Source organism: Ursus americanus, chromosome 2, assembly GCF_024610735.1.
Source record: "Ursus americanus isolate L20-20 chromosome 2, mUrsAme1.1.p, whole genome shotgun sequence".
In the NCBI taxonomy this organism is placed as follows: Eukaryota; Metazoa; Chordata; class Mammalia; order Carnivora; family Ursidae; genus Ursus; species Ursus americanus.
The window spans coordinates 41,739,301-41,750,680 of NC_142128.1; the positions used below are offsets into that span (position 1 = coordinate 41,739,301).

At 63.3% G+C, this 11,380-nt stretch overlaps 1 protein-coding gene across 5 annotated transcripts; it reads left to right on the plus strand.

Annotated features, from left to right (window-relative positions):
- The first annotated feature begins 71 nt into the window (after positions 1 to 71).
- Positions 72 to 8,192, plus strand: RUSC1 (RUN and SH3 domain containing 1). Of its 5 annotated transcripts, none has more exons than XM_087854864.1 (11): positions 72 to 209; positions 887 to 2,338; positions 2,583 to 2,987; positions 3,636 to 3,734; positions 3,875 to 3,951; positions 4,045 to 4,219; positions 4,291 to 4,396; positions 4,590 to 4,636; positions 5,143 to 5,695; positions 6,128 to 6,256; positions 7,475 to 8,192. In XM_087854864.1, exons 2-11 carry the CDS (start codon positions 973 to 975, stop codon positions 7,641 to 7,643), a joined length of 3,126 nt encoding a protein of 1,041 aa, XP_087710990.1. In that variant the 5' UTR covers positions 72 to 209; positions 887 to 972; the 3' UTR covers positions 7,644 to 8,192. The 5 variants fall into 5 exon arrangements, with proteins under 5 accessions (XP_087710990.1, XP_045640068.2, XP_087710996.1 ...); XM_087854870.1 differs by having other exon boundaries at positions 110 to 209; positions 629 to 2,338; XM_087854872.1 differs by having other exon boundaries at positions 126 to 209; positions 789 to 2,338.
- The last annotated feature ends 3,188 nt before the right edge of the window (positions 8,193 to 11,380 follow it).

The window sequence follows — 11,380 nt, forward strand, 5'->3', positions numbered from 1 at the left end:
GAAAGCTGCGCGCCGGCCTAGGTGGGTGACACACGCACGACGTCAAGCGGTGGGGGCTGGGCCCGGGCCCCGCCCCGCCCCTGCGTGAAGGGGCGCGGCTGCGCAGCGCCGGCTGGTCGTCCTAGCGCCCCCCTGCCAGTCGGTGCGGTCCGGCGGGGACCTTGGGAGTCGTGGAGGAGCCCAGCCGCAGCGGCTGCAGGAGGACCCTGGTGAGGGAGGTTCGGCCATGGGTGTGGTTGGACGCATCGGGGCCCGCGCGGTGGGGCGGGAGAGGGGAGCAGTAAAATCTCACAGAGGAGGAGTGGGGTGGCGCTTGGGTGACGGAGACGAGCGCGGAGAGAATGGCTAAACGCGCCAAGGCTGCCGGGGTCGGCTGGCCCACCTGCTCGGCGGGCCCGACTCGCTGACGGCTGCTCCGTTTTTGCCCCCACGCCCGCCCCTTTTCTGCATTAGCCAGCCAGACGCGCCTCCCCCGACCCCGTTTCAGAGCATCTGGGCGGGGCCTCCCTCGGCCCCTTCCCCTGGGAGTGAAGGGCAGGCTGGGGAAGTGGGGAGGGGGGTGCGGTGCAGGGCCAGACTGCAGCAGAGAGGATCCGGGACTCCATTCTGGGCCCCATCCTTTTTCAAGCCCCCGCACCTCCACGGAGATCCAGAGCGCAGCCGCATTCTCTGAACCTCCCCGCCCCAGTCCCGGGGGGCTCCGTTCGGCTCCACCTGCAAATACTGCAGTGGAAACTAACGGTCAGTGGATGGACATTTGCGTCTCATTTAAATATTGTCCAAAGCAGCCGGCGCCTTTCATGCCTGCTGCCGCTGTCCATCACCTCCGTGTCCTTCTGGAGGCTCGCGTCCTCTCTGGCTGGGTATCACTCTCCCTGTCTTCCAGGTCTGCATCTGCGGTTGCCAGGTAGGCGGGTGTGAGAGGCCCGATCCTCCTGATTCTCCAGCGGCTGTCCCGTCGCCGCCGGCACAATGCTGTCCCCTCAGAGGGCTTTACTCTGCAACCTCAACCACATTCACCTCCAGCATGTCTCCCTGGGCCTGCACCTGTCCCGCCGTCCTGAGCTACGGGAGGGGCCCTTGAGCACATCTCCTCCCCCCGGGGACACAGGGGGCAAGGAGAGCCGGGGGCCCTGCAGCGGGGCCCTGGTGGACGCCAATTCCAACAGCCCAGCTGTGCCCTGCCGATGCTGCCAGGAGCACGGGCCAGGCTTAGAAAACCGGCAAGACCCAGCACAGGAGGAAGAGGGGGCTGCCTCTCCCTCGGACCCGGGCTGCTCTTCCTCTCTCAGCTCCTGCTCAGATCTTAGTCCCGACGAGTCCCCCATCTCGGTGTACTCGCGGAGCCTCCCTGGCGACGGGGACGTCCATCCTCAGCCCAGCATCATCCCCCTGGAGCAGGGCTCCCCACTGGCTTCCGCAGGCCCTGGCGCCTGCTCTCCCGACAGCTTCTGTTGCTCGCCCGATTCCTGCTCCGGGGCATCCTCCCCACCGGGCCCTGACCTGGACTCCAACTGCAACGCCCTGACCACCTGCCAAGACCCCCCTTCCCCAGGGCTAGAGGAAGAGGACGACGGTGGGGAGCAGGACCTCCCCACCTCCTCCGAGCTCCCAGAGGCGGAAGATGAGAAAGCCGACGCTGGGCAAACCGAACCAAGTTGGAAAATCAACCCCATTTGGAAAATTGACACGGAGACAACTGACGCGGGCTGGAAAACCACGGAGAACAATAACTCCGGCTGCACGATCAGTGGGAATACTAACTCTAGCTGGAAAACGGAACCTGGAAAACTCGACTCCGGTTGGAAAAGCACCAGAGGAGTAACTGATAGCTCGAACACAGATGCGGGGAAAGCTGATGCGGGGTGGCGGAGTGACGTCAGCGAAGAGCCGGCGTCCCACCGGACAATCACGTCCTTCCACGAGCTGGCCCAGAAGCGCAAGCGGGGCCCAGGGCTGCCCCTGGTGCCGCAGGTCAAGAAAGACCGCAGCGACTGGCTCATCGTCTTCTCGCCCGACTGCGAGCTGCCCCCTAGCGGCTCGCTGGGCGGCTCCCCGGCCCCGCCCCGGGAAGTCACCACCTTCAAGGAGCTCCGCTCCCGAAGCCGGGCCCCGCCCCCGCCGGTGCCGCCCCGGGACCCCCCGGCTGGCTGGGCCTTGGTGCCGCCCCGGCCCCCGCCCCCGCCCGTGCCACCGCGGAGAAGGAAGAACCGGCCGGGGCTGCAGCCCATCGCCGAGCGGCCGCCCGAGGAGGGCAGGGCGGGCAGCCCCGCGGCTGGCCAGGAGGCCCCCGCCGCCCGGGAGCCCGAGGAGCCGGGCGCGCAGGCCGGCCGTGCGGGTAAGCGGCCGCGGGTAACCGCGGGTGGGGGGAGGCGGGGAGGGGCCGGGTTGCGGCCTCGCTCCCCGCCCCCCGCCTCGTCCTCCGCGTCCGTGCCGCCCGCCCCCCGCCGCCAGCGAGCGCTCCGGGAGGGGACCCCCGGGGGGGCCGCCGGGCTACGGCACTAACTCTCTGCTCCCTCTTTCTCCGCCCGCCCCGCCTGGCTGCCGCCCCGCCCCCGCCGCCCCGCCCCCCCCTGCTGCAGCCGGCCTCCCCCCGCCTCCCCCGCCCCCCGCCCCCCGGTCCGCGGCCGCCGCGCGCCCCCTGCTGGAGGGCGCGGGCGCGGTGGGGAACCCGCTCCCGGCGCGTCCGGTCGGCCCGCCCCGCGCGGGGCTGCGGCTGCTGGGCGCGCCGAGGCCCCCGCAGAAGCAGCTGCTGCCCGTCCGCCTGTCCCCGGTGGGCGCCCACTCGCCCCCGGCTCGGGGGGCCCTGCCCTGCCTGGCCAGCCCCGAGCTGGCACTGCTGCTGTCCCCGCTCTTTCCCAGAAGCAGCACCTTCCCCGCCGCGGCCCCCCCGCCCCGCCAGGTGCCCGCCCCCCCGCTACCACCGCCGCCGCGCCCGCCGAAGTCCCCCCGCCGGACCAGGAGCCCGCCGCCTCCGCCCAGGCTACGTAAGACCGACCCGGCCTCGCCCGCGGGGGTCGCCCCGCCCCCCGCGCCGGACCTCCGCCCCCAGCGTCCTCTGGGGAGGCGGCGCGGTCCCGCCCGCCAGCGGGGGGCATCTGGCCCCGCCACCCGCCGCGGGGCTGGCCTCGAGGCCCGGGCGTGGGGGACGCGGGCTGAGGGGGTGCCAGCAAGTGCACGGTCCGGGGCCTGTGCGGTGTCGGGGCGCTGGGGGCCCGGCCCCCGCTTCGCTCGGGAGGGTGGGGGAGAAGCGGGCGCCGGATCCATGTGGACCCACGCCCGCGCCTCCCAGCCTCCCGACCCCGGGGTCGCCTCTTCCTCCGTGTCTCCTCCCACTCCCGTCGGTCTGTCTGTCTGTCCATTGGTCCCGGCCCCCCACGTGCTCCCCGCGCTGCCCTCCCTCCACGAGCCCAGCGGGCGGGGCGCGAAGTCCCGCCCGGGGCAGACAGGGCGGAGGTGGGCGAGCGGCCTGGGAGGGGGAGGGGACGGCGAGCGCGGGGCGCCCCGCCCAGCCCCGGGCTCTGTCCCTGCTCGCTTCCGGCCCGGGGCGCTGCGGACCTGAGGGAGACCTGTGCGCCGGCCCGGCGTCCTCGGGTCACCCTGGTAAGCGTTGCCGCGTTCTTCCTTCACCCCAGCCCGGAGTTCCTGGTCGTTCGCTGGCGCCCCCGGGGCCCAGCGACGGTGGATGGCAGAAGCCCAGAGCGGGACTGGCCAGCTGCAGGAGCAGAAGAAAGGTAGGACGCCCGGACTCCTGACCCCGGCTTCCGGGTCAGCTGCTGCTGCTTTGGGCCCTCGGCTCGGGGCTTGGGCGGCAGGGGCCCCGGGCTGGGCGCGGGCGCCGCACGGACGCGCGCTTCCTGCCCGCCCCTCGCAGGGCTCCTGATCGCCGTGAGCGCGTCGGTGGATAAGATCATCTCGCACTTCGGGGCCGCCCGCAACTTGGTTCAGAAGGTGAGGGTGCCTGTGGGGAGGCCCTGGGGCTGCACGACCCGTAGGGGGGAGGCGGCCGCAGGCACCTGGGACGTGTCCGTTGTGCCGTCCCAGGCCCAGCTGGGGGACAGCCGGCTGAGCCCAGATGTGGGGCACCTGGTGCTGACCACCCTGTGTCCGGCCCTGCACGCGCTGGTGGCCGACGGGCTGAAGCCCTTCCGGAAGGACCTCATCACCGGGCAGCGAAGGAGCAGCCCCTGGAGCGTGGTGGAGGCGTCGGTGAAGCCAGGTGAGGCGCGGGCTGCGGCGGGCGGGCGCGGCGGGGCGGCCTGGGCCCGGCTGACAGCGCGGTGTCCGCAGGCGCCAGCAGCCGTGCGCTGGGGACCCTGTACGGCCAGGTCAGCCGCCTGGGCCCGCTGAGCAGCAGCCGCAGCCGCTTCCACGCCTTCATCCTGGGCCTCCTTAAGTGAGTGGCTGCTTTCCCGGCGCCCCTCCCACGGCCTGGGGACCGCGCGGGTGTCACGGGCAGGGGGTGGTGGTGGTGTGTGTGGACGCGGTGCTGCTGCCCCCGTACCTCTTGGAAGCTCGTCCCCCATCGTCCACCCAGAGGGGCAGGGGTCCCTCACCGTCCTGAGGCTCCCGCTTTCCTTTCTCTGTAGCACTAAGCAGTTGGAGCTGTGGTTCTCCAGCCTGCAGGAAGATGCAGGTCAGACACCGGGCGGGCAGGGTGGGGTGCCAGTCTGGGAGGGAGGAAGGGAGGGAGGGGCAGTCTGTGTCTCTGGTCCTGGTGATAACAGAGCGCCCTTGATCCCCCGTCTCCACTTCTACGACTCTGTGCTTCACACGTTCAGTGCGTCCCCTTGCCCCACAGTGGGAGACACCCAGTTCCTCCCTGGAACCCCGGAGTGGTGCTTATCCACCTCTTCCTTCTTCCCCCGCCTCCTGGGCAGTCCTGTCCCAGGGCCTCCTGCCCCAGGGCCTCCTTTTGCTGTCCTCCCGCCCCCCTGCCCCCTCAGGATCGCTCGCTCGTCCTTGGGGCCTTGCTGGGTGGGGCTCCAGGGTAGCGCTCCCACACCGTTGCTCCAGGGGGGGTCCCCCAACTTCCCATGACTCAGTGTCACCCCTTGTTCTATGGGCCGTGGGCTCCGACCCCCAGTTCGCAGCATAGATGGAGGCTGGGTGGGAGGCTGATGGCGGCCTGCTCGTCCCCAGGCCTGCTGTCCCTGCTGTACCTGCCCACCGGATTCTTGTCCTTGGCGCGGGGCGGCTGCCCCGCCCTGTCCACGGAGCTGCTGCTCCTGCTGCAGCCGCTGTCGGTGCTCACCTTCCACCTGGACCTGCTCTTTGAGCACCACCACCACCTGCCCCTGGGCCCGCCGCCCCTGGCCGCCGCCGCCCCGGGCTCACCCCCCGCCCTGCAGCAGACGGTGCACGCCGTGCTGCACTGGGGGGGGCGGCTGGCCCAGAGCCTTCGGGGGGCTTCCGGGGAGACGCCTCCCGGGCCTTCGGCTCCTGCCAGCGCCCCCACACCAGGCAGCTGGTGGGAGCAGCTGACCCAGGCCTCCCGGGTCTACGCCTCTGGGGGCACCGAGGGCTTCCCGCTTCCCCGGTGGAGGTCGTGGCGTCCCGGGACGGCGGCTGGAGGCCCGCAGGAGAGGCCCGTGCCCGCAGAGGACACGGCACCGGGCCGAGGCGTGTGGCTGGGGAGGCTGTTTGGAGTGCCGGGGGGCCTCACGGAAACGGACGGAGGAACCGTGAAGTCCAGGTACTGGGGTAGCCGGTTCCCTCCTCACAGCCGCAGGCCCCCCAGCTTGGCCCTGCAGGGATCGCTTAAGCCCGAGGTTGTCTTGTTTGTCCACGGGCCTGAGCTCCGCGTGCGGTCCTTTTGCTAGGGGAGTGCTGGCATCACGCTCTCCATTTCGCCGCTTGGTCCTCAAAGCCAGAAATATTTCCTATCTGGTCCTTTACAAAAAGAAAAGCGGTGTGACCTTCCATAGGTCGCTCTTGCTCTTTGGTGTCACCTCCCTCATCACCCCGAAGGGGCCCGGCCCCAGCTGCCACTCCACCCTCAGCCCTGACCCGCTCCTGATCTCTTTTGCATCAGGGCCTTCAGCCTCTTCCCACCTCCCAGTCCTGGGTTCTTGGGTCCTATCCTGGAGGTCGGGTGACCTCTGTGGCCCCATGTCCTCTCCTTCAGGAGACCATCCAGCTGGCTGCCCCCGACAGTGAGCGTGTTGGCTCTGGTGAAGCGGGGGGCCCCTCCCGAGCCTCTCTCGCCTCCCGAGGAGCTTGAGGCCTCCACGGCGGGCGTGGTGCAGACCCACAGGTGGGGGGTGCGTTTCGTGTTGGGGGGTGGGGGGCGGCGTGAAGGGCCTTGGGCTGTGGGGTCAGATACGCTCGTCCTGCTGTCGGCGTGAAGCTCTTGTCTCTGGGCCTGTCTCCTTCTCTGAAAGGGAAGCTGTCCTGTCTGTCAGGGCCGCTGGGGAGCGCGCTGCTTCGGGGAGCACCTGCGGTGTTGTGTCCGCCCGCGCTCAGGGCGGCAGGTGCCTCCGGGAGCGCGCTGCTCAGGTTGGACACGGGGGCTGCCTCTGCTCCGGAGTCTGGCTGCACTTGGCTGTTCTCAGTCCACGGAATTAGGTTTCTTGACTTTTGCTTCGGTGACGATGTTTTTCAAGTACTGCGTGCCCAGCATGAAGCTGTGGGAGGGAACGGGGCGAGGGGCAGACGCCCAGAGCCAGCGCCCTCCTGGCGCCTGGGGCCCGGTGAAGGTTCAGCGAGCCAGCGCGCAGTTCCGGTTGTGTGGTGGCTGCCCTAGGAGGGGAGAACGGGGCTCAGGGAAGGCCCGGTGGTGGTGCGGGTGCGCCGAGGAGGGAGGTGAGGAACTGTGTGGGGTGAGGATGTCGGCCGCAGTGACGGGATGCGGGAGGCCTCAGCAGGTGGGTTAAGGAACCGGACTTCACTGCGCAGGCCCTGGGAGCCCGCGAAGGGTCTTAAGCCCGGGGAGGAAATGCTGGCCTGTGTTGTAGAAGGATCTCTGAGCGTGGGGTGGAGAACGGGCGGGGACAGGCAGTCCAGGAGGGACGGGGTGGGGAGAGGTGACCAGGCCCCGTGCTGTGGTCCAGAGAGCGAGGATGCAGCCCTAGGAGGGCGGCGGTCATGCAGGTGAAGAGGAGGGTGGGCGGAGTGGTAGGGATGCGGGCGGCAGACAAGTTTTGGGGGCGACACTGCGTGGTTGGCCAGCAGCAGCCCCTGAGGGGGAAGGTGGTGTGTTTGCCCCTGAGGGGGCCTAGAGGAGGCCTGGCTGGGAGGGTTCCGAGAAGTCGCTTAGTTTGCATGGGTGGGGTTTGAGGCCCCGGAGGAGTGCGGTGGCCTTGGCTAGTCGGCTAAGGGACAGGCCCCGGGTAGAGCCCACACATCGATGGGTGGTCCCCACGCCTCTGCTGGAGCCCGGTTGGCGCTCGCCCCGCGCAGTGGGGAAGGCGCGCTGGGGACAGCCGGGTGCCCACCTCGCTTCATCCCAGCCCGTTCCTCTGGCTCCCCGCAGGGCCGTCCGTGCGCTCTGTGACCACACTGCGGTGGGACCAGACCAGCTCAGCTTCCGGCGCGGGGAGGTGCTGCGAGTCGTCGCCACTGTGGACGAGGACTGGCTCCGCTGTGGACGGAATGGCGTGGAGGGGCTGGTGCCCGTGGGGTACACGTCTCTCGTCCTCTAGGCCAAGTCGCGTCGCCTCTCCCTCCGGCGCCCTGGGCATGGAATGGCCCCAGGGCCATGGACCTGTGACACCGATCGCGGCAGAAACGTCTACCCTGTCTGCAAAATGACTCTTCCCCCCCACGTCCGTCGTTGCAGATGGGAGACCAACTTTTCCTTTTTCCCTCTCGTGCCATCTGTAAGGTGAAATCTGCTCTTCTTCAAAATGTGAAAAGGAGTTTCCCCCCATCTCTCTCCTCTTTCCCACCTGCACAAGGAAACGTCTCCCTTCCCATCTGCACAATGGAAATCGCGCCCCTCTGTCTCCTTCCTCTGTGAGTGGACTGTGCCAGTACTGCGTGCGCCTCCGTTTCCGAGACTGGAAGGGCCTCGTGTGTCCTTCCTGCGTATGGACACCCCCCCGCCCCCGCCCTGCGCGCCACCCACGTTGCCTGTATTTATTACGTACTCATGCTGTGCCAGGTGCTGAAGTCCGGACCCCCTGGGTAGTGGGTCTGTGGTGTTGGTCTGCCTGTCCCCTCCTTTGTCCCAATAAAGTGTGGGAGCAGAATGTGTGTGTGTCACTGGGTGTCGGGACAGAGGCTGCAGGGAGGGGGAGAGGCCCCCTTCCTAGCCCGTGCTCAGTCCTTACCGGCCCCCTGTCGAGGCAGGGTTGCCTTGTTTGGTGAGACCGGTAGGGTAGGAGCCCGAGGAGATAGGGGGGCGTGGGTAGGCCCCGGCCTTGCCCCTGTGCTCGCAAGACCCCTGTCTGAGGTGTCGGGAGGGCTTAAAGGGTTGCAGAAGTGGTAGGTTTTACTGTCCGCATTCTGCAGTGATGCAGTTTCAGAAAGTGCACGGACGTGGCCTCTGGTACATGGTTCGGGGTTGATGAGTCTCAGTCTCGCGGTGAGAGCAGGCCGAGCTCCGGGGTAGGCTGGGGACTCACTGGCAGTGACTGTCTGCAGGAGGCGAGAAGACACGAGAGTCGGGAAACAGAACCAGGAGCTGAACACAGGGGAAAGGACCCTGGAAATTGTCCTCCATGTTCGGGAACTTGGGTCAAGGTGACAACAGGCGGGCGACAGGAGAGGGGAGGGGAGCCGTCCTCAGGAGTGGGCTTGCACACGTCCACCGTTTCCTGACTTAGTGTCCCTGTTCAGTTCTTGTTACTCCTCCACTCCTTCCTTAGTTTTGCTTTTTGTTTGCCGTCCGGCTGTGAGACCTGACGTCTCAGGTCCGCTCCGGGATGACGTTTCCCAGGCTGGACTCAGAGCCTCCGGGAACCGCTAGCTGCAGCCTTGGGAGTCTGAGCGCTCAAGATGATGCAGCTTCTCCAATTGCTTTTTATTTTTATCATGAAACTGTAAAACAGTAAACATGCGGAAGGTCACCGTGACTTTGACGTTGGGTCCAGTGTTTCTCACAGTGCAATGTGCACGGTGACCCATGATTCCTGTGTGCCGTCACAGAGTGTGTGCTTTCCAGGACCCCGCCTGCCCTGTCCTGACTCCTGTCCCCCTGCGCTGGCTTTGACGGGGTCACCCTAACAACGGGGAGGAGCCTGGAACAATAATGCTGGAGCGTTGCTGGGATCTGGTGATATTTGTAGTCACAGCCTAATGCGGCTCAGGCTTGTGGAGGTGGTAGGACTAACAGACCTCCTTGCAGAGCATCATGGGATAGACCAAATGTGAATAAGAAATTTATTTTTACATATTACCTAGAACAGCTGTAGTGGATACTAATGCTTAAAACGTAATTAAGATTAAAATACTTAAATTAAGAAAAACTGCTCACGTGCTGCTTTTGTACCCACGACAAGATTTGCCGAACAACAGGAGAGCCTTATGGCCTCGTGGGAGCGGACAGACATCCAGCTCTTGCAGCCAACTTTTTTTTTTTTTTTTAAAGATTTTATTTGTCAGAGAGAGAGAGAGAGAGAGAGGACAAGTAGGGGGAGCAGCAGAGGGAGAAGCAGGCTCCCCGCTGAGCAAGGAGCCTGATGCGGGGCTCGATCCCAGGACCCTGAGATCATGACCTGAGCCAAAGGCAGATGCTTCACTGACTGAGCCACCCAAAAACTCTGTTTTTTAAAAAATCGATTAAAAATTCAAATTCCAGGGGCACCTGGGTGGCACAGCGGTTAAGCGTCTGCCTTCGGCTCAGGGCGTGATCCCGGCGTTATGGGATCGAGCCCCACGTCAGGCTCCTCCACTATGAGCCTGCTTCTTCCTCTCCCACTCCCCCTGCTTGTGTTCCCTCTCTCGCTGGCTGTCTCTATCTCTGTCGAATAAATAAATAAAATCTTAAAAAAAAAATTCAAATTCCAGCATAGGTAACATACAATGCTATATTAGTTTCTGATATACAGTATAGTGATTCATTAATTCTATACATTACTCTGCTCATCATGGTAAGTGGACTCTTGGTTCCCTTCACCTGTTTCCCCTGTTTCGGGCCCACCAACCTCCCCTCTAGAGTTAAGAGTCTGTTTTGGGGTTTGTCTCTTTAAAATTTCCTGTTTCTTAAATTCCACATATGAGTGAAATCATACGGCATTTATCCTTCATTTCTTTTAGCATCATACCCTCTAGATCTGTCCATGTTGTTGCAAACGGCAAGATTTCATTCTTTTTTTTTACAGCTGAGTAATAGTCCTGTGTGTGTACAACTTTATTCATTTATCAAGGGACACTGGCTCTGCTTCCATTACATGGCTACTGTTAAGTACTGCTGCAGTGAACGGCGGTGAGGGCACCCAGAGGGCTTGGTCAGTGGAGTGGGCGACTATTGATCTCAGGGTTGTGGGTTCAAGCCCCACACTGGGTGTAGAGATCACTTGAAAAAAAATCATAAAAGAATAAAACACATAGGGGTGCATTATCTTTTCGAATAAGTGTTTTCATAGTCTTTGGGAAAATATCCAATAGTGGAATTACTGGATCATGTGGTAATTCTATTTTTAATTTTTTGAGGAGCCTCCATGCTGTTTTCCTCAGTGGCTGCGCTAGTCTGCATTCCCATCAACAGTGCACGAGGGTTCCTTTCTCTCCACGTCCTCGCCGGCACTTGCCGTTTCTTGTGTTCTTGGTGTTAGCCATTCTGGCAGGCGTGAGGTGGTCGGTCTGTCATCGTGGTCTTGTTTGCATTTCCCTGATAGTGATTATGAGCATCTTTTCATGTGTCTGCTGGCCATCTGGAGGTCTTCTTTGAAATGTGTGTTCATGCCTTCTGCCAACTTTTCAATTACTATTTTTTGGTGTTGAGTTATGGAAGTTCTTTATATATTTTGGATACCAACCCTTTATTGGATATGTCATTTGCAAATACCTTCTCCTCTTCTGCCAATTGTCTTTTAGTTTTGTTGATTGTTTTCTTTGCTGTCCAGAAGCTTTTTATTTTGATATAGTCCCAATAGTTCATTTTTACTTCTGTTTCTCTTGCCTCAGGAGACATCTAGAAAAATGTTGGCTACGGCCAATGTCAGAGACCTTGCCTGTGCTCTCTTCTAGGATTTTTATATTTTCAGTTCTCACATTTAGGTCCTTAATCCATTTTATTTCTGTGTATGGTGTAAGAAAGTGGTCCAGTCTCATTCTGTTGCATGTTGCTGTCCCAATTTTCCCAGCGCCATTTGTTGGAGAGACTGTCTTTTTTCTATTGCATCTTCTTGTCTAAATGTCGAAGAATAATTGACTAATAATCGTAGGTTTATTTTTGGGCTCTCTTCTCTGTTCCATTGATCTGTGTGTCTGTTTT

Coding starts and splice junctions, on each gene's coding strand:
- RUSC1 (XM_087854864.1), top strand. CDS start 973: ATGCTGTCCCCTCAGAGGGCTTTACTCTGCAACCTCAACCACATTCAC. Junction 4,397..4,589: donor TTCATCCTGGGCCTCCTTAA/GTGAGTGGCTGC, acceptor CTTTCTCTGTAG/CACTAAGCAGTTGGAGCTGT. Junction 4,637..5,142: donor CAGCCTGCAGGAAGATGCAG/GTCAGACACCGG, acceptor GCTCGTCCCCAG/GCCTGCTGTCCCTGCTGTAC.